This window comes from Stegostoma tigrinum, unplaced genomic scaffold, assembly GCF_030684315.1.
Source record: "Stegostoma tigrinum isolate sSteTig4 unplaced genomic scaffold, sSteTig4.hap1 scaffold_68, whole genome shotgun sequence".
Classification (NCBI taxonomy): Eukaryota; Metazoa; Chordata; class Chondrichthyes; order Orectolobiformes; family Stegostomatidae; genus Stegostoma; species Stegostoma tigrinum.
In genome coordinates, this window is record NW_026728622.1 from 1,220,583 (window position 1) to 1,242,291 (window position 21,709).

Here is a 21,709-nt window from a genome sequence, read left to right on the forward strand (position 1 = left end):
GTTGGAGGGTTGATATAAAGGGAGGGCTGCACTGTCAGAGGGTTAATGATGTGGGAGTCCTGAAATATCACAGAATCACTCCTGAGAAGTGCTGCACATTCAGAGAGTTAGTGCTGAGGGAGTGGTCTAATGTGAAAAGATTGATATCAAGGGGCACTGCCGAAGGATCAGTAGTCCAATACTGTCAGAAAAACAATATTGAGGGAGTTCTGCTCTGTCAGTGGGTCAATATCACAGGATTGCTACACGATCCACGTATCAATGTCAGACGGTCAGTCCTGAGGGAGTGCTGCACTGTTGGAGGGCCAATATTGAGTGTGTGCGACACTCAAGAGGATCATTTTGTTGGACTTGTGCACTGTCAGAAGTTCAATTGTAAGCAAGTGCCACACTGGTAGCGGGTTAATATTATGGGAGTGCTGCACTGTCAGACGGTTAAAGATGAGGGAAAGCTCATCATCTGACAGGGCATCACTCCCTTCAGACGAACCCTCAGGCGGTGCAGCACTCCAACAAGTTAGTTTCAGAGGCATGTTGTCCCATCAAATTGACCCTCTGACACAGGAGCATGCACTAAATATCGACCCTCTCACAATGCTGCACTGCCTTAATATAGGCCCTCTGGCAGGGCGGCTCCCTTTCAGTACACACCTTCCGACAGCACAGCACTCTCCCATCATTGACCCTCTGACAGTGCAGTACTCTCTTAATACTGAATGTGTCACACTGCACAACTCCATTAAAATTGACCCAAGCAATCCATGAATATTTGCCCACTGACAGTGGAGCTCTTCCTCAGTTCTGACTCTCTGACATACTCTCCCGAAATACTGTCAGAGGGTCAATACTGAGAGAATGCTGCACTGTCAGAGTCAGCTCCCTGCAGTCCTAGCAGATGTTCAGTATTAAAGGTATGCCGCATTGGGAGTGCGTGAGCGTCAGTGAATTCTGCACTGCAAGAGGGTCAACAATGAGGAAGAACTGCAATGTCAATGTAACAGGGTCAGAACCGAGTGCCTCACAATCACAGGGTCAGGATTGAGGTCAGAATTGAGACAGTTACGCAGGATTAGAGTGTCAGTGCTGTGGTCGAGTAGCACTCAGAGGGTCAGTACCGAGGGAAAGCTTCATTGTCAATGGATCACTTCTGAGGCTGTGCTACTTCGTCGGAGGGCCATACGAATGCAGTGCCTCATTGTAATGGGATAAGAATTGAGGGAATCGCACAATCGGAGGATCAGTACTGAGGTCCTGCAGCACTATCAGCAGAGGGTCACGACTGATGGAGTGCCTTTATTGTTAGAGGGTCAGTGCTGAGGGAGTGCATCATTGTCAAAGGATCAAATTGAGATGATGCCTCATTTTAATATGGTCAGTTTGAGGCAGTGCAACACTGTCAGGGGGCCAGGAGTACTGAGGAAGTGCTGAAAATCCCCATGATTAAGGGAAGACCCTCATGTTTAAAATGTCAAAACAGAGAGAGGGCATAATGGCCAGAGGGTCAGTTCTGAGTTTGTACCTTGTTGCCAGGTGGCTAGTTATGAGGGAGTACCGAATCTCTGGGAGTGGCTAATCTGTCAGAGAGTCAGGACTTGAGGGACTGCTGACCATCTCTCAGTGCTGTAATTCCCCAGCACTGACCCGCTGGCACACTCTTACTGTTGACCCTCTGAGGGGGCAGTTTCCCTTCGTACTGACTCCCCTCAGTGTAGCACTGCCTCATTGCTAACCCAACTCTGTGTAGCATACCATTAATATTGACCCTCTGACAGTGCAGTGCTCTGTGATGACTCACTGTTCTGACAGTGCAGTTCTCCCTCAGTAGTGACACTCTGACAGTGCAGCACTTGCTAAAAATTGGCCTTCCGACAGTGTGGAGCTCACTCATTGATGACACTGACAATGCAGCACTCCCTCAGTACTTACTCTGCAACACTTCAGCACGTGCTCATCATTGACCCTCTGACAGTATCGCAGTCACTTAATATTGAGCCTCAGTCCTGGAGCACTGTCTGAAGATTGACCTCCTGACAGTGAAGCTCTCCCTTAATATTGACCCTCTGAGAGGGTGACTTTCTCTCAGTGCTGACCACTTTCAATTCTGACACCGCACTCCTTGTCAAGGAGACAGAATCAAGGCAGTGCGACAGGATGAGAGTGTCAGTGCTGTGGTACAGTAGTACTCTGAGGGTCAGTACACAGGGAAAGATTCATTGTCAATGGGTCAGTTCTGAGGCTGTGCTACTTTGTCAGAGGGCCATACTAATGTGGTGCCTCATTGTGGGCTTGACACTGAGGGCGGTGTGGGTGAAAAGAATGAGAGAGTGCTGCACTGAGCAGGGTCAACACTGAGGGAGTGCTGCACTGAGGTCGGGTTAGCATTGAGAGGTGGTCAGCACTGAGGGAGTGATGGGGTGTTAGCACTGAGGGAGTGCTGCACTGGGGGGTACTCAGCACTGGGATGGTGTCAGCACTGGGGAAGGGCTCCATGAAGGGGGTTTCAGCAACGAGGGGCGAGTTTGCACCGAGGGGGATCCAATACGAAGGAAGTACTGCACTATCTGACCATCAACAATAAGGGTGTGCGCCACTCTCGGAGGGTTATTCTTGAGGAAGCACCGCGTTGTTGGACAGTCAGTACTGAGGGAGTGTTGCATGTTCAGTGTCATCACTGCGGGAGCTCTACACTGTTGGAAGGTCAATACTAAGAGTGTGCTGCACTGTCAGACAGTCAATGATGAGCTAGTGATTCATGTGCGACATTCCCTCAATTCTTATCCCATTACAATGAGGCACTGCATTAGTATGGCCATCTGACAAAGTAGCACAGCTTTAGAACTGACCCATTGATCATGAAGCTTTCCCTCAGTTCTGGACCTCAGAGTGCTCCTCAGCCACAACACTGACTCTCTAATCCTGCAGTACTGTCTCAATTCTGACCTCAGTCCTGACCCTGTTACATTGACATTGCAGTTCTTCCTTACCATGGACACTCTGGCCATGGGACACCACTGTTGGCCCTGTTGCAGTGCAGAATTCACTGACACTCACCCTCTCCCATACCTTCAATACTGAATGTCTGATAGGACTGCGGGCAGCTGACTCTGACAGCGCAGCATTCTCTCAGTATCGACCCTCTGACAGTAATTAGGGGACTGCTGCATTGTCAGAGAGTCAGGACTGAGGAAGAGCTGCACTATCAGAGGGCAAATATTAATGGAGTTGTGCACTGTCACAAATTCAATATTAACAGAGGGCTGCACTGTCAGAGAATCAATGATGACGGGGCAGTGCGTTGTGAAAAGACCTGTAATAAAAGGCATGCGGCCTGTCAGAGGGACCAAACGGAGAGCTTCACTGTGAGAGGGCCAACATTAGTAAATGCTCCAGTCTCAGAGGGTCAATGTGACGGGAGAACATCTCTCTGACATGATCTTGTTGGCGGGTCAGCGCTGACGTAGTGCTGCACCGTCCGAGGGGTCGGAGAAAGGGAGTGATGCACGACCAGGTGATCAGGGAGTGCTGAAGTGAGGGGGTCGTCAGCGATAAGTGGGTGAGCTCTGAGGGAGTGCAGCACAGTGTGGGGTCAGCACTGCGGGAGTGCTGTTCTGAGGGGGATCAGGACTGAAGGGGGTCAGCACTGAAGCAGGTCAGCGTTGAGGGAGTGCTGCACTGAGGGGTTCAGAATAAAGGGTATGCTACACTGAATGGGTCAGAAATGAGAGGGGGGTCAGCACTGAGGGAGAGCGGCACTTGAAGATGTTCAATATTACTGTGTCCTGCACTGTGAAAGGGTCAGTATGAAGGCAGCACTGCAACATCAGACAGGCAATGATGAGTGTGTGCTGCACTGCTGAAGGGTTAAATTTGAAGTGGTGTCCCACGGCCAGAGTGTCAATGGTAAGGGAGCATGGCATTCTCACAGTGTTATTGCTGAGAGAACACCAGTATGACGGAGGGTTAATTCTGTGGCAGAGATGCACCGTCAGAGAATCAGTCATCAGAGAGTCCGCAGTGTTGGAGGGTCAGTACTGAGGGAGTGTTTCACAATCAGAGCGTCAGTTGTCTGGCAGTGCTGGAAAAGCTCAGCAGGTCTGGCAGCATCTGTGGAGGCAAAAACAGAGATAACATTTCGGGTCCAGTGACCCTTCCTCAGAACTGTTCTGAGGAAGATCCCCAGTTCTGAGGAAGGGTCAATGGACTCGAAACGTTGAATCTGTTTTCTCCTGCACAGATGCTGCCAGGCCTGCTGAGATTTTCCGGCAACTTTCTTTTTGTTCCCGACTTGCAGCATCCGCAGTTCTTTTGTTTTTTATGTCTGGCAGTGCTTGTTTGCTTGTGACCTTCTGAAAGCACAGCACACCCATAATCTTGGCCCTGTGACAGTCCAGCACTCCCTCAGTACTGATCCTCCAACAATGAAGCATTCCTTCAATACTGACCACCAGCGCAGCACTTTATTTCTGAGAGTAGTCTGAAAGAAACTACCTTTGCTTACCCAGAGACACAGGGAGAGCAAGTGCGTATTCTGTAGGTGACTCAGGATGTATTGTAACCTTAACAAGTCAAACAGTATTTCAGATTAGTTTATAATTAAAGATTATTCTAACTGTCTTCCTGGAAAAGTACAGTCCCTACAACATTGGGCTGATACTAATACACTCACTCAGAAGTGACCCTCCAGCAAAGCAGCCCTGCCTCAGAACTGACCCTGTGACAATGAGCTACTCCATCAGCAGTGAATCTGTAATCACGTGGCACTCCCTCAATTCTGAAAACATTACACTGAGGCTCTCCTACAAAGGCCTCTGCGTTTTAGGGATTATTTACAGTCATCCCTGTGTTTTACAGGTTATTGAAAGGGGTCACTGTTTTCGGGTTTATTTTCACCCTCCAATCTTGCAGCACTCCCTCAATTCAGGCGTGTAGCAGTAATGTCTCCAGACTGAATCTCGAAAAGTGTTGCAAACCCTCAATTCTGATCTGCTCAAAATGAGCCACTGACTGAGTATTGGCCTTCTGACAAAAAGTCACTTATTCAGAACTGGCCTTCTGACAATGTGACACTCGTCCACATCTGACCCTCCAGCAATGAGGTACTGCCTCAGAACTGATCCGCTGACAGTAAAGCACTGCCCCCTCAGTTCTGACCCTCTGACAGAGCTGCAAGACTTCAGGACTGAACTTCTAATCATCTTGTACTCCATCAACTCTGAATCCAATGCACTGAGGTACTGACTCAGTATTTACAGTCTGCTCCTAATACACCCTCAGAATTGACGCGAAGGCACTGTGACCCTGCCTCAGAACTAACTCTGTGACAATGAGGCACTTACTCAGCGCTGAATCTCTAATTGTGTCGCACTCCCTCAGTTTTTAGGCACTCCTTCCAGACTGGCACACTCTCAAGGCTGATCCTGCAGCAATGAGGAATTGCCTTACAACACAGCCACGAACAACAAGGCCCTCTTTAGGACAGTGTCTGATAACGAGGCACTCACTTGGTTCTGAGCCTCTGACAATGAAGCACTTGCTCAAGTCTGACCACATGAAAATGAGGCACCCTCAAACTGATCTGAAACACCTCAGTTTCGACCTTCTGATGGCTCTGAAATGCCTCAGTTTATATCCTCTGACCGGTCTTTTAATTCTGACACAATTACAGTGAAGGTCAGCCTCCGTGCTGACACTCAGAATACATCACTCCCTCTGACAGTGTTGCACACCCTGAGCATCACTGACAGTTTCAGCGTTCCCTTAATATGGACCAACTCACAATGCAGCACTCCCCTGACAAGATGTCAGAGGTAGTTTCTTTACTCAGAGAGTAGTCAGGGAATGGAACGCTTTGCCTGCAACAGTCGTAGATTCGCCAACTTTGGGTACATTTAAGGTGTCATTGGATAAGCAGATGGACGTACATGGAATAGTGTAGGTTAGATGGGCTTGAGATCGGTATGACAGGTCGGCACAACATTGAGGGCCGAAGGGCCTGTACTGTGCTGTAATGTTCTATGTTCTATGTTCTATGTTCTATTATTATTTATATTGACGATCTGACAGGACAGCCCACCTCAGTGCTGACCCTCCGACAGCGCAGCATTCCCTCATTACTCACCCTTTGATACTGTAGCCCACCTTTGGTAATGACACTCTGACAGTGTCACACTCCCTTACTATCGGCCCTTCAGCAGTGCAGCACTCCCTCAATGCTGACACCGTAACGATGCAGGATTCCCTCAGTCCTGGCTCTGCAACAGTCAAGCATTCAATCAACACTGACCCTCTGTTAGTGCAGCACACCCCTAATATTGATCCTGTGACAGTGCAGCACTCCCTTAATATTGGCCTTCCGACAGAGTGGCACTTTCTTGACGAAGACACTCTGACAATACAGTTTTCCCTCATTGCTGATCCGCTGGCAGTGCAGCATTCTGTCAACATTGGCACCTTGCCAGTGGAGCTACATGCTTCTTATTGACCCTCCACAGTGCAGCACTGCCTCTCTACTGACTCTCCAACATTAATATTGATCCCCGAACGGGAGGTTCTCTTTCATACCCACCCCCACAAAGAGAAGCCCTCCCTCATCTTTAACCCTCTGACAGTGCAGCACTCCCTTAATATTAACCCGCTGCCAGTGTGGCACTCCGTTACAGTGCAGAACTCCAACAAAGTGATCATCTGAGTGTCGCGCACACACTCAATATTGACCCTCCAACAGCGTAGCCCTCCCTCAGAACTGACCGTCTGACATCGATACACTGATAGTGTCGCAATTCTGTAATATCGACCCCCACCGACGCAGCAGAACTCTCTCAATATTGGCCTTCGCACAGTACTGCGCTACTGATCCTTCGGCGGTGCCTCTTGACATCAATCCTCTGACATTATAGCACTCCCTCAGTACTAACTCTCTGAACGTGCAGCACTCTCTCAGGTCTGATTCTGCACTATTTCAGCACTCCCATGTCATTAACCCTCTGACAGTGCAGCACTCCCTTTATATTATATTATATTTATCAACCCTCCAACAGTGCACTATTTCCTTAATATTGGACCTCTGATTGGACAAGCTGACAGCATCTCATGTTCTTTATCGACAGAGAGTCAGTTCTGTGGCAGTACCTCACTGTAATGGGTCAGAGTGGGTCTAATCAGTCCAACCCCAAACCTAACCGCGGCTTCAGGCCTAAGCCTAGCCTCAGGCCTAACACTCACCCTCAACCTAAGCAGAAGCCTCAGCCCCAAACCTAAATGTGGTCTGAGCTCTAACCCTAACCATAGACTCAGCCTTAACCCAAAACCTCTCCCGAGCCCTACCCCCAACTCCAAACTTAACCTCATTAGTAGCCCTAACACAAGTCTCATCCCTCACCCTAACTCTACCCTCATCCAATCCTCACACCTAACCCCTAGCCTTGGTCCTAACCCAAACCCAAACCCTAACCCTCGCCATCCTCTCACGCTAACCCTCATTTTTAATTAGTGAGTACTGAGATATAGCAGCACTGTCAGAGCATCAGAATAGTGGGAGTGAACTACGGTCAGACTGTCGATACTGAGGCAGTGTCTCATTATAGAAGGGTCAGAATTGAAGCAGTGCCACACTAACAGAGACTCAGTCCTGAGGTACTGCAACAGGGTCATAGAATCTGAACTGTGGGTGTGCATTATTGTCAGAGGGTCATGATCTGAGGCAGTGTCTCCTTGTGAGAGGGTCAGTACTGACAGAGAGCCTTCCTTGCCTGACGGTCAGTACTGAGGCACTGCTTCTTTGTCAGGGGGTCTGGAGGGATAGTGTCTCATTGTTGGTCAGTCCAGTGTGAGGCAGTAGCTCATTGGTGGAGGGTCAGTCCTCAGGGTGGGCGGATGATGTGGAGGTGCTGGTGTTGGACTTGGGCGGACAAGGCTGAGTATTGACACTCTGCTCCAAATGCACTCTCTAGTTCTGACCCTCTGATAAAGGCAAACTCCCTAATTGCTGACACTCTGCCAAGTAGGCACTGGCTCAAACAGACCCTCTGACAATAGGCCACTGACCCTCTGATAGAGCTGCAGTACCTCAGTGAGGCAGTGGCACTCCTTGAATTCTGATCCCATTACAATCAGGCACTGCGTCAGTACTGACGCTCTGCCAAAGAGGTACTGCCTGAAAACTGATCCAATGACAATGAGGCACTCCATCAGGACTTACCTCTGACAGTGCTAGATTACCTCTGTACTGACCTTCTAAAACGGGTGGCACTCCTTCAATTCTGACCCCCTTACAACATAGCCCTGCTGCAGTGCCGACCCTCTGACAACAAGGCATTCTCTGAAGCCTGATCCCCTCAAGATGAGGTCATACTTCAGTCTTAACACTGACAAAGAGTCACTTCCTCTATATTGACCCTCTCATCGTGCGGCACACCCTCAGTTCTGATCTTACGACAATGGGGCACTTTTGACCAGCTGACAATGGTGCTCTCCCTCAGTTCTGACACCTCCACAGTTCTGCACTACCTCTGTACTGACTCTCAGTACTGACCCTATTCTGATCCATTACAATGAGGCGCTGCCTCACTTGTGGCTGGATAACAATGATGCACTCCATCGATTCTGCGCCGCACACAGTGCTGTAATACTTCCGGACTGCCCTGTAATTGTGTGGCACTCCCTTAATTTTGACCCCCTTACACTGAGGCTGTGCCTCAGTATTCACCTCTGAAAATAATGCACTCCTACAGATCTGGCCCTCTGATGCTATTGCAATAACTTAGTTTTTATCGGCTCGTCACGTGGTTAGCTTCAATGCTGATGCCATTACACGGAGGCAGTTTCTCAGAACTGACCATCTAACAATGGCACTCCCTTCGGACTGTCAGATACAGCTTCAATACCTCCGTTTTGACCCTCTCATCACGTGGCAGTCCCTCAATTCTGAACTCCTCACAATGAGTCGCTAACTCAGTACTGACCCTCTGACAAAGAGGCACTCCCTTAGGGCTGACCTTGCACCAATCAGATACTGCCTCACACCAAACCCTCTCGAATAATGAGGCACTGCTTCAGTACAGACCCTCTGACAAAGACGCACTGCCTCAGAACTGACTCTCCAGCTATGGCGACCGGCCACAAAACGGACCTGCTGACAATGAGGCACTTCCTCCCATCTCTAATCCTGTGGCCCTCTCTCAGTTCGTTCGCCATTGCATTGAGGCATTCCCTCTTCGTTGATCCTCTGAACTCCCTCAAGACTGACCATCCACCGTTGATGCACTACCTCAGATCTGACCCACCGACAGTCCTACAATCTGTCACCATTCCATGTAGCATTCCAGCAATTCTGACCCCATTTCAATGAGACGCTGTTTCAGATGGTCACTCTGAAAACGAAGTGCATTCTCAGGACTAAATCTCTGAAACTAAAGCACTTCCTCAGTACTAACTCTCTGGCAGGCAAGTATTGGAAGTTAGGTTAGGGCTGAGGTTAGACTTGGAGCTTAGGCGAGGGTTGGGGTTGAGGCTAAGCGTTAATTGGGGCTGTGTGTTACGGTTCATTTTAGGGCTGAGGCCATAGCTAGTGGTAGGGCTGAGGCTCACTTTAGGGCTGAGACTAGATGTTCGGTCTGAGGATCAGCATTAGGGCTGAGGGTAGGGAGGGTTTACGCTGAGGATAGGGTTAGGGTCAGGGTTAATGCTGAGGTGAGGGTTAGCCTGAGGCGAGCGTTTGTATGGGTTTAGGGCTGAGGCTGGGTTTAGAGTCAGGGTTCGGGCAAAGAGACGCTGCCTCAGAACTGACCTGCTGACAATTAGCCAGTACCTTAGGTACTGATGAGCTAATAAAAAGGCCCGCTCTCAGCACTGACACTGCAGCAATGAAGTCTTGCCTCACAACTAACTCACAAAGGGCTCAAAATTGAGGAAGTGCCGAATGATGAAAGGGTGCGGACTGAGGTGTTGCACAACTGTCAGAGGGTCAGAACTGAGGTATTGCGTCATTATCAGATGGTCAATACTGCAGCAGTGGCCCACTGTAATAGGGTCAGAAAGGTCATACTGAGGTCTTGCAAGATAGGGTCAGAACTGTTGGAGTGATTCATTATCAGAGGGTAGGCACTGAGGCATTGAAGCATTGACAGAGGGTCAACACACTGTCTGTATTGAACATGTGGCAATAATGTTCTGACTCCATAACATCAAGGCACTGCCTCAAAACTGACCCTTAATACTGACCCTCGCACAGTGCTGCATTGCCTCAGTCGTGATGCTGCATTCGTGTGGGACTAGCAGTTCCAAACCCATGAATAGGATGGGCTCAAGGGTAACATTTCTTGATATTTGAGAAATGGTTGACTTTGAATGAGTCCTGTCAGCATTCCTGTCTTACAGTTAATTTTATTTCTGTAACTGGTTTTTTTCTTTGCCAAGTTGTTTGTTACACCGGAGCAGAGGGAGCATTTTGTTCCTCGGCACTGGACGTCATCTCGGAACGAGACCGCCAACGGTGCCAGGAACAACCTCAGCCTCCAGGCCAGCCATTGATCGAGGGGTCCCTCACGGCCACAAGAACATGAGGCTTATTCTTTTTTACTCTCTACTTGTTATTCTTTTTAATTACTCTTTCTCCATCTTTTATTTCCTCAATAAATGTTCATCTTTCAGAAAATTGGCAAGCATTCCTTTAACTGCACTTGATAGAATCACAAAAGAACCACTTCGATGCACGCTGTCATCAAAAACACACCATTATTATGAGGCACTGCCTCAGCATTGATCCTCTGACAATATCGCACTCCCACAGATTTGACCCTTTGACAACGAAGCAAGGCCTCGGTATTGAAGCTCTGACAATGCTTCAATCCCTCAGTTCTGACCATCTGACAAGGAGGCACCTTTATTTCTGACCCTCTCACAGCAGCAATATCTCAGGACTGACCTTCTATTTGTATGGCATTGCCTCACCTTAGAATGAGGTGCTGCCTCAGTCTTGACCTTCTGACAATAAAGCACTCCCACAGTTCGGACCCTCTCATATTGCTGCATTTCCTCAATACTGACACTAAAAATGTGTGGCAGATCTTTAGTGCTGATCCTTGTACAAGGAAGCATTGTCTCAGTATTGACCATCTGACAATGATGAACTCTCACAGGGGTCAGGACTGAACCCCTGTCAATGAGGCACTTCTTCAGTGCCCGCACTCATTATTCGCCTTCTGACAAAGCTTCAATACCTCAGTGCTGACCCTCTCACAGGGCCGATCTTCTGTCAAATCTAGAGAATTAATACAGAGGAGGTGTCTCTTATTAGACGGTCTGCCTGAACTCTTGGTTGAAGTGTTCAATAAATTGCTACAACCTGAAAGAAGTAATTCTTCCCTGAATTAATAGGCAACCAATTTGAAAATGTGGCCTCTGGTCGTAAAATCTTTCACAAATGGGAGTAATCTCTACGGATATACACTCTCAAGTCTCTTAAGAATCTTAAATGTCGAAAAAATAAGTTTTTTTCAATCTTATAAACTCCAATGAATGTAGCCCAACTTTCCTAAGCATAGCAATCCCCTCCGCCATTTCCGAAATCAACCCAGTCAACATGAGGTGTTTGGCCTCCGCAGCACTCGCTCTGTGGCCGTACATGACTTGTAAGTTACCATCCTGCTGCTACGACTCTACTTCTATTTAGGATGCAGTCCTCCATCCATCCGAACATACTACCCTTGAACACACGGGCTCTTTTCTTTTGAGACACCTTATGAGCTGTACCTTATCAAATGCTTTGTTGAAATCTCAAAGTACGACATCAACTGGTGGTCCTTCATCAGTAATGTTTGTTTCCTTCTCAAAGCACTGTAGCAAGTTTGTCAAGTATTATTTCCCCTTTATGAAAGGATGTTAACTCTGTAGGATGTTATAGCACACTCAGTACCTTGTTATTTCATCTTTCATTGCCAGCATGAACATCTACCCAGGTTGACCTAAATTGGCAATACTTGCTCACTATTTTGTCGAAGTATCTTTGTCATAATGGTGTTATGTTCACAATCTTTCAATCCTCTGAGAATTTTCCACAATCTAAGAATTCTTGGAACATTATCATCAGTGCCTCCATTGTATCTGTAGCTGCGTTGTTCAACATGAGAGGATACAACTCATCATACCCCTTGGATATTTTCTCTACTGATTGGAGTCATGTTTGGAATTCTGTGCAGTGACATTCACTTTTAACAGTTTGCTAAATACTACCAGGAACAGAAATTGTGATCCAGCTGCAACTAAACTAAAGCTTTCAGCACAGAAGGAAGTGTTTCAATTCATGATGAACCTATTAACTCCTGAAAAGGGCAATACAATTTGCCTCAGTCCAGACATGTTCTTTCTCCAACATCCTGAGATGCATAATCTGTATTTCTTCAAATTTACCACAGAATCTGTTTCACTCACCCTTTCAGCAATACGCATGACAACAAATCGGCATTTTTAATCCCCCTGTACCCTCCGTTGCACACGTGCATTGTTAGATGATTATTTATTTGTGCGCCTGCTTTTTTGCTCGAATGTAGAAAGGTAAATTTCTGTTCTTTTGTCATCAGAACTATTGCCTCCTCACTCTCATCCTCCTTGTTTTATCCTGTGCTGGAATATTTAATTTCTTGACATATCTGAAACATGTTGTTGAATGGATCGGGTTTTGTAACATTGCATTCCCCATAGACCATCTACCGATGCTCTTGCTTGTTCTCATAGTTATTATCTCGCAGAGTGGAAAATGCAGTTTGAAAGCAACGGAACGTTATCGATGAAGAAGTTGATGCATAAATTGCTGCGATCTTCTAAACTACAAACTCACCTTCAATTCTTTCTCGGTCAGAGCATTATGCCAGCGCAAATGAATCGTGTTCTCAATGGGACTTCCAAAACCATGGAATTGAATTTGCATGTTGATATCTTCTTCGCTCTTCAGAAATACAAAGTAGTATCGTGATGAAGCTTCCAAGGCGATCATTGTGTCCTTCAATGAACGGAAAAATGACTTTTAGATTCATGGAAATATTTCACTACTTCTACAGACATGAAAGGCAAACATTCTCCCTGCATATGACCCAGTCTCATTTTATCGTATCTTTCTGATTTTACACGCCATGGGATAATCATTGCAGTGTAACAGAAATGTTGATCATGGAAATTTATCACTGTTTTCATAAATAATGGCAAATTTTCAACATCTTGCAATTGTATGAAGGCTCAGTCTCGTCACCCCTTGCCTGCTGCACAAAGGCATTCTTACACTGCTTTGAATGTTCGGGCTCAAACAAAACACAATCATGACACAAATGTATCAACACACCACTTTCAATAGGATCTGATATCCTTGCCAGGCACTGGAGGGGTTGTGGAGACTGGTGAGTGGATAAAGTCGTTCCTCTGTTCAAGCAGGAAAACGGGGACTTTCCAGGAAACTCCAGACTGGTGAGTGTCTCATGTCTCAAAAGTATGGCCTAATAAGGGACAGCCAGCATGGCATTATGCGGGGCAGGTTGTGTCTTACCAAGTCAGTTGAAGTTTTCACGGAGGTGACAAGGGTGATCAATTCGGGTCGAACAGTTGATAAAATATACATGGATTTTACAAACGTTTTCAACAAGGTTCCTCATGGTATGCTCATCCAGAAGATTAGGATCCATGAGATCCATGGTGACTTGGCCTGCCCATATAAGGCAGACGGTAGCGGTGGAAGGCTAACAAGGATAACACAGTGCAGGGCTGGAGGAACACAGCAGGCCAGGCAGCATCAACAATGTCAGCTTTCCTGTTCCTCTGATGCTGCCTGACCTGCTGCGTTCCTCCAGCTCCACACTTGGTTAACTCTGATTCCAGCATCTACAGTTCTTGCCGTCTCAGTGGTGGAAAGCTGTTTTTCGGGCTGCAGCTCAGTGACGAGTTGTGTTCCGCATCGATGTGACTTCTGCTGTTTGTGATATATGTAAATGACTTGGTGGCAAATGTAAACGGGGGATTAGTGAGTTTGCAGATGATACAAGGACCAATGGACTTGTGGACAGCATGGAAGGTTGTCAAAGGACACAGCAAGACAGACCAATTGCAAACTCGAGCGGAGAAATGGCCGATGGAATTTAATCTGGGCAGGCATGAGGTGTTGCATTTTCGGAGACCAAGTGTTAAGGAAAGGGATACACAGTTAATGGCAGGACCCCAAACAGCAGTGAAGTCCAGAGGGATCTTGGGGTCCTAGACCATAACTCCCTGACAGTAGCCACACAAGTAGATAGGGTGGTCAAGAAGGCATATCGCATGCTTGCCTTTATGCTTAGGGAAACTCAGTGCAAGAGTCAGGATGTCACATTGCAGCTTTACAAGACTTTGTTGAGACCACACAGAGTATTGCATTCAATTCTGGCCGCCACATTACACGAAGGATGTGCAGGCTTTGGACAGGGTGCAGAAGAGATTTACCAGCATGCTGACTGGAATAGAGGGTATGAACGAGAAGGAGGAGCTGGAAAAACTCTTCGTTTTCTCTGGAGCAGTAGAAGCTGAGGGCAGGCTTGATAGAAGTGTATAAAATTAGGAGATACATAAATACAGCTAACGATCAGAAAATTTCTCCCCCGGAGTTCAAGTGTCCACTATTAGGGGGCATGCATTTAAGCTGGGGGGGGGGGGGGCGGGGGGAGTTCAAAAGAGATGTGAGGGGCAAATATTTCACACTGAGCATGTTAAAAGTGTGGAATACATTGCCCGGGGTGGTAGTGGATGCAGATACGATGAAAGCATTTGAAAGGGACTTTTAGTTAAGTGCGCGAATAGGTAAGGAATGGAGGACTATGGATCAAGGACAGGCAGAAGGGATTATTTCATTTGTTGTCATGTTTGGCCCAACATGGTGGGCCAAAGGGCACATTCCTGTTGCTGTCGTGTTCCAAGTTTTATGCTCATTTCTATCATGATTGCACAAAGTAGGATTGGGAAGAATTTGAGAAGCGTTTGTGAACATTATTTCATTTAACGACAAACGGGATCAGGATTAGGTGACACAGCACAAACAGATTTTGGAGCCCATGATGAATCATACGGACCTCACAAGCACCAATGATCAGAGGGATCTCAGGATCTTGATGTGCATGCCTGTTGATCCCCCAATCTAACGGACCAGGTCGTTGAAGTGGTTTGGAAGGCAGATTGGATACTTGTCTTTATTAGACTTAATATTAAGTGGTAGAGTTTCAGAATAGGCAGGGTATGTACAACACTGTTGGGCCGAACCAACATTAAGTCAACAATGAGAAAATACAGTGAGACTTGGACAACGATCAGGCTTGGCCTGATAAAGGATAAGTTACATTTGCACCATACAAGTGCGAAGCAGCAATCAGCTCCAACAAGAGAGAATATGACCATATCAAAAAAATTCCATGTCCTTACACTCACATCATCCTTACATTTATTTTTTTTTTAAATGTGCAAGTGCTATGGAAGTCATGCAAGGCTACGGGCCAGGTGTTGGAAATCAGGTTAGAACAATTCAGTGCTTGTCCTTGACTGTCACAGAATCCGTGAGCTTAAGAATGTATTTCTCCTGTATTGCAGACTACTGAGGTGCTTGGCTATCCCCTAAACCAAGGTTAACACTGATCTAAAACTAAACTGGGTCAGTGAAATAACCAGCAGTAGCCAGGTCCATGGTACAAAGCACCCTGCTGGGGGACAGGGTCAGGCAAATCCAAGTGAGCGAGCGTGGTTGGAGACTCATTCATTGGGGGCATAGATTCTGTCGCCACATTTGAGACACCAGGGCTGTGTGTTGCTTCCCTGGTGCCAAGGTCAAAGACATCTCTAAGTGGTTGCAACAAATTCTTAAGGTGGAGGATGAGCAGCCAAAGGCCACCGTGCACGTTGGTACCAATGACATAGGCACAAAGAGGCAAGACATCCTGCGGACTTTGGACAAGGAGTTAGCAAACAGGCTGAAAGGCAGGACCCAGAGGGTAATAATTTATGGGTTGCCACGAGTGTCACATGTTAGAGAGTTGTCACAGAAAGATAGGTGAGATGAATGCATGGTTAAGGAGCTGGCACAGGGGGCAGGGTTTCCGGCTCATGGATAATTGGGACCGTTTCTGAGCAAGGGGTGACCTGCGCAAGAGGGATGGGAGGCAAGACGCTGCGAGCGGGACAGGACAGAGGGGACAACTTGTTGTGAGCGGGTTACGACGGAGGGGACAAATGCCTGTGAGCAGATCAGGAAGGAGGGGCAAGTCGCTGTCAGCGGGACTGGGCGGCGGGGGGCCAAGTCGCTGTGAGCGCGACAGGACTGCAGGGGGCAAATCGCAGTGAGCGGGACACGGCTGTGGGGGCCAGTCCTCGTGAGCGGGACAGGGCTGCGGGGGCCAGTCCCTGTCAGCGGGACAGGGCTGCGGGGGGCAAATCGCCGTGAGCGGGACAGGGCTGTGAGGGCCAGTCCCCGTGAGCGGGTCAGGACTGAGGGGGCAAGTCCCCGTGAGCAGGACAGGGCTGCGTGGGCCGGTACCTGTGAGCCGGTCAGGACTGAGGGGACACATTGCTGTCAGTGGGACAGGGCTGCTGGGGCAAGTCGCTGTCAGCGGGACCGGGCTGCTGGGGCAAGTCGCTGTCAGCGGGACCGGGCTGCGGGGGCAAGTCGCTGTCAGGGGGACCGGGCTGCGGGGGCAAATCGCTGTCAGGGGGAGACGGCTGCGGGGGCAAGTCGCTGTCAGCGGGAAAGGGCTGCTGGGGCAAGTCGCTGTCAGCGGGACCGGGCTGCGGGGGCAAGTCGCTGTCAGGGGGACCGGGCTGCGGGGGCAAATCGCTGTCAGGGGGAGACGGCTGCGGGGGCAAGTCGCTGTGAGCGGGTCCAGACAGAGGGCGCAAGTCGCTGTGAGCGGGTCAGTACGGAGAGGGCAAGAGGCTGTTAAGAGGTCAGGACAGCAGGGGCAGGAGGCTGGGAGCGGGTAATGACAGAGGAGGCAAGTCGCTGTCAGTTGCTAAGTACTGCAGGGGCAAGTGGCTGTGTGCGGGTGAGGACGGAGGGGGCAAGGGGCTGTGAGGAGGAGGGTGGGCAAAGGAGGAGGGGGGTGAGGGAGGAGGCGGCGGTGGCGGGTGGGGGGAAACGAGGAGTAGGGGTAAAGGTAGGGGGGGGAAAGGAGAAGGAAGGGTGGGGTGAAAGCAGGAGGGGAGGTTGGGGGGGAAAGGACGACGAGAGGGGTTTTGGGGGGAGGAGGAGGAGAGTGGGGCGGGAAGAAGGAGGTGAAGAGTGGGGCGGGGAGGAGGAGGAGGAGGGGGGTGGGGGGAAGGAAGAGGAGGAGTGTGGGGAGGGAAGGAGGAGGATGAGGGTGGGGGTGAGAAGGGGAGGAGGGTGGGGGGAGGAGGGAGGAGGGGGGGTGGGGGGAATGGAGGAGGGTGGGGGGAATGGAGGAGGAGGAGGAGGAGGGTGGGGGGAATGGAGGAGGAGGAGGAGGGTGGGGGGAATGGAGGAGGAGGAGGAGGGTGGGGGGAATGGAGGAGGAGGAGGAGGGTGGGGGGAATGGAGGAGGAGGGTGGGTGGAGGGAATGGAGGAGGAGGGTGGGTGGAGTGGAGGAGGAGGAGGAGGAGGAGGAGGAGGATCGGGAGGGTGGGGGTAGTGGAGGAGGAGGGAGAGGGTGGGGGGAGTGGAGGAGGAGAGGGCGCGGGTAAGGAGAAGCATGAGGAGGAGGGTGGTTGGGGTGAGGAGTAGGAAGGGGAGAGATCATGAGAACTGCAGATGCTGGAGAATCCACGTTAACAAAGTGTGGAGTTGGATGAACACAACAGGCCAAGCAGCATCTCAGGAGCACGAAAGCGGACGTTCCGGGCCCAGACCCTCTATCACAGACGGGGATGGGGTGGGGGAACTGGAATAAATAGGGAGAGTGGGGGAGGCGGACCGAAGATGGAGAGAAAGCAAGCTTCAAAATCTCCCCTTCCCCCACTGCATCCCAAAACCAGCTCAGCTCGTCCCCTCCCCCCACTGCATCCCAAAACCAGCACAGCTCGTCCCCTCCCCCCACTGCATCCCAAAACCAGCACAGCTCCTCCCCTCCCCCCACTGCATCCCAAACCTGTTCTTCCTCTCACCCATCCCTCTGTCCCACCTCAAGCCACACCTCCATTTCCTACCTCCTCCTCATCCTGCCTCCTTGACCTATCCATCTTCCCTGGACTGACCTATCCTCTCCCGACCTCACCTTTACTCTCCTCTCTACCTATCTTGTTTTATCTCCATCTTCGGTCCGCCTCTCCCTCTCTCCCTATTTATTCCAGTTCCCTGTCTCCATCCCCGTCTCTGATGAAGGGTCTAGGCCCGAAACGTCAGCTTTTTGCTCCTGAGATGCTGCTTGGCCTGCTGTGTTCATCCAGCTCCACACTTTGTGCACGTGGATTCTCCAGCATCTTCAGTACCCCTGATCTCTCCTCCTCCTCCTCCTCAACTCCTCCATTGCCCCGCAGCCCACTCCTCCTCCTTCCACCCCACCCTCCTCCTACTCCGTGATAACAAAGGAGGAGCAAGAGGAGGGTTGGGGGGAATGAGGAGGGGGGTTGGGCGGGGAATGAGGAGGGTGGTAGGGGGAAGGAGGAGTGTTGGGGGGAGAAGGAGAGGAGTTGGGGGGAATGAGGAGGCGGGTAGGGGGTGGAAGGAGGAGGAGGGGGGTGCGGAGAAGGAGGGAGGTTGGGGGGGAATGAGGAGGAGGGTGGGGGTTGAAGGAGGAGGAGGGTAGGGGGTGGAAGGAGGAGGAGGTAGGGGGGTGGAAGGAGGAGGGGGGTGGGGGGTGGAAGGAGGAGGAGGAGGTTGGGGGGTAAGGAGGAGGGTGGTCGGGGAAAGGGGGGTTGGGGGGGAAAGGAGGGTGTTGGGGGGAGAAGGGAGGGGGGTTGGGGGGGGAAGGGAGGGGGGGTTGGGGGGGGAAGGGAGGGGTTTGGGGGGAGAAAGGAGGGGGGTTGGGGGGAGAAAGGGGTGGCAGGGAAAGGAAGAGGAGGGTGGCAGGGAAAGGAAGAGGAGGGTGGCGGGGAAAGTAAGAGGAGGGTGGGGGGCAAGGAGGAGAAAAGTGAGGGGAAAGGAGGAGGAGGGTGGGGGGTGGAAGGAGGAGGAGGAGGGTGGGGGGTGGAAGGAGGAGGAGGAGGGTGGGGGGTGGAAGGAGGAGGAGGAGGGTGGGGTGTGGAAGGAGGAGGAGGGTGGGGGGTGGAAGGAGGAGGAGGGTGGGGGGTGGAAGGAGGAGGTAGATGGGGGTGGAAGGAGGAGGTGAGTAGGGGGCGGGAGGAGGAGGGTGGGGGGGGACGAAGAGGAGGGTGGGGGGAGGAAGAGGAGGGTGGGGTTAGCAAGAGGAGGGTGGGGGGGAGCAAGAGGAGGGTTGGGGGAGCAAGAGGAGGGTGGGGGGGAGCAAGATGAGGGTTGGGGGGGAGCAAGAGGGTTGGGGGGGACTTGAGGTTGACAGAGCAAGAGGAGGGTGGGGGGGAGCAAGAGGAGGGTGGGGGGGAGCAAGAGGAGGGTGGGGGGGGAGCAAGAGGAGGGTGGGGGGGAGCAAGAGGAGGGTGGGGGGGAGCAAGAGGAGGGTGGGGGAGCAAGAGGAGGGTGGGGGGGGAAGGAGGAGGAGGGTGGTGAGGGCGGAGGTGGAGGGTGGGGGCAAAGGAGGTTGTGGAGGAGGGTAGTGGGGAAAGGAAGAGGAGGGTAGTGGGAGGAAGGAAGAAGAGGGTGGGGGGGTGGAAGGAAGAAGAGGGTGGTGGGGTGGAAGGAGAAGGAGGGTGCGGGGGCAGAAGGAGGAGGGTGTTGGGGGTTGAAGGAAGAGGAGTGTGGCGGGGGATGGAGGAAGAGGGTCGGGGGGGAGGAGGAGGAGGGTGGGGGGAGGAGGAGGAGGGTGGGGGGGAGGAGGAGGAGGGTGGGGGTGGTTGAGAGCGGGTCAGGACTGCAGGGGCCAGTCCCTGTGAGCAGGACAGGGCTGCAGGGGGCCAGTCCCTGTGAGCGCGACAGGGCTGCAGGGGGCCAGTCCCTGTGAGCGCGACAGGGCTGCAGGGGGCCAGTCCCTGTGAGCGCGACAGGGCTGCAGGGGGCCAGTCCCTGTGAGCGCGACAGGGCTGCAGGGGGCCAGTCCCTGTGAGCGCGACAGGGCTGCAGGGGGCCAGTCCCTGTGAGCGCGACAGGGCTGCAGGGGGCCAGTCCCTGTGAGCGCGACAGGGCTGCAGGGGGCCAGTCCCTGTGAGCGCGACAGGCCTGCAGGGGGCCAGTCCCTGTGAGCGCGACAGGCCTGCAGGGGGCCAGTCCCTGTGAGCGCGACAGGCCTGCAGGGGGCCAGTCCCTGTGAGCGCGACAGGCTGCAGGGGGCCAGTCCCTGTGAGCGCGACAGGCCTGCAGGGGGCCAGTCCCTGTGAGCGCGACAGGCCTGCAGGGGGCCAGTCCCTGTGAGCGCGACAGGCCTGCAGGGGGCCAGTCCCTGTGAGCGCGACAGGCCTGCAGGGGGCCAGTCCCTGTGAGCGCGACAGGCCTGCAGGGGGCCAGTCCCTGTGAGCGCGACAGGCCTGCAGGGGGCCAGTCCCTGTGTGCGCGACAGGCCTGCAGGGGGCCAGTCCCTGTGTGCGCGACAGGCCTGCAGGGGGCCAGTCCCTGTGAGCGCGACAGGCCTGCAGGGGGCCAGTCCCTGTGAGCGCGACAGGCCTGCAGGGGGCCAGTCCCTGGCAGCGCGACAAGGCTGCAGGGGGCCAGTCACTGGCAGCGCGACAAGGCTGCAGGGGGCCAGTCACTGGCAGCGCGACATGGCTGCGGTGGCAAATCGCTATGAGCATGACAGGTCTGCAGGGGGACAGTCCCTGCGAGCGCGACAGGGCTGCAGGGGGCAAATCGCTGCGAGCGCGACACGGCTGAAGGGGGCCGGTCCCTGCGAGAGGGTCAGGGCTGCGGGGGGCCGTTCCCTGCGAGCGGGTCAGGCTGCGGGGGCCAGTCCCCATCAGCGCGACACGGCTGCGGGGGCCAGTGAGCGCGACAGGGCTGCAGGGCCAGCCTGTCAGTGCGACACGGCTGAAGAGGGCCAGTCCCTGTGAGGGGGTCAGGGCTGCGGGGGCCAGTGAGCGGGTCAGGGATGCGGGGGCCAGTCCCTGTGAGCGGGTCAGGCCTGCGGGTCAGGGATGCGGGGGCCAGACCCTGTGAAGGGTCAGGGCTGCGGGTCAGGGATGCGGGGGCCAGTCCCTGTGAGGGGTCAGGGCTGCGGGGGCCAGTGAGCGGGTCAGGCTTGCGGGTCAGGGCTGCGGGGGGCCGGTCCCCGGCAGCGCGACAGGGCTGCGGGGGGCCGGTCCCCGGCAGCGCGACAGGGCTGCGGGGGGCCGGTCCCCGGCAGCGCGACAGGGCTGCGGGGGGTAAATCGCTGCGAGCACGACACGGCTGAAGGGGGCCGGTTCCTAAGAGGGGGTCAGGGCTGCGGGGGCCGGTCCCTGCGAGCGGGCCAGGGCTGCGGGGGACTAGTCGCTGCGAGCGGGTCAGGGCTGCGGGGCCAGTCCCTGCGAGCGGGTCAGGGATGCGGGGGCCAGGCCCTGCGAGCGGGACGGGCTGCGGGGGCCGGTCCCCAGCGGGCGGGATGGGCCGCGGGGGACGGTCCCCGTGAGCGGGTCAGGGCCGCGGGGGACGGTCGCCGTGAGCGGGTCAGGGCCGCGGGGGACGGTCGCCGTGAGCGGGTCAGGGCCGCGAGGGACGGT

The 21,709-nt window shown here is 52.6% G+C and overlaps 1 protein-coding gene and 1 long non-coding RNA gene across 4 annotated transcripts in view; both read right to left on the reverse strand.

The window, feature by feature from the left end:
- Positions 1 to 12,742, reverse strand: part of LOC132209152 (uncharacterized) — a 200,285-nt gene extending 187,543 nt beyond the window's left edge. For 2 of the 3 annotated variants that reach the window (XM_059644308.1, XM_059644307.1), the window contains exon 1: positions 6,119 to 6,515. In XM_059644308.1, coding sequence (XP_059500291.1) covers positions 6,119 to 6,444 — 326 coding nt within the window. In that variant the 5' untranslated portion in view covers positions 6,445 to 6,515. Of the gene's footprint in view, positions 1 to 6,118; positions 6,516 to 12,426 lie in introns of those variants that run through there. The other variant, XM_059644309.1, reaches the window with a different exon arrangement.
- LOC132209153 (uncharacterized) overlaps positions 1 to 21,709 on the reverse strand; it is a 1,475,533-nt gene that overhangs the window by 1,202,090 nt on the left and 251,734 nt on the right. The window lies entirely within an intron of this gene.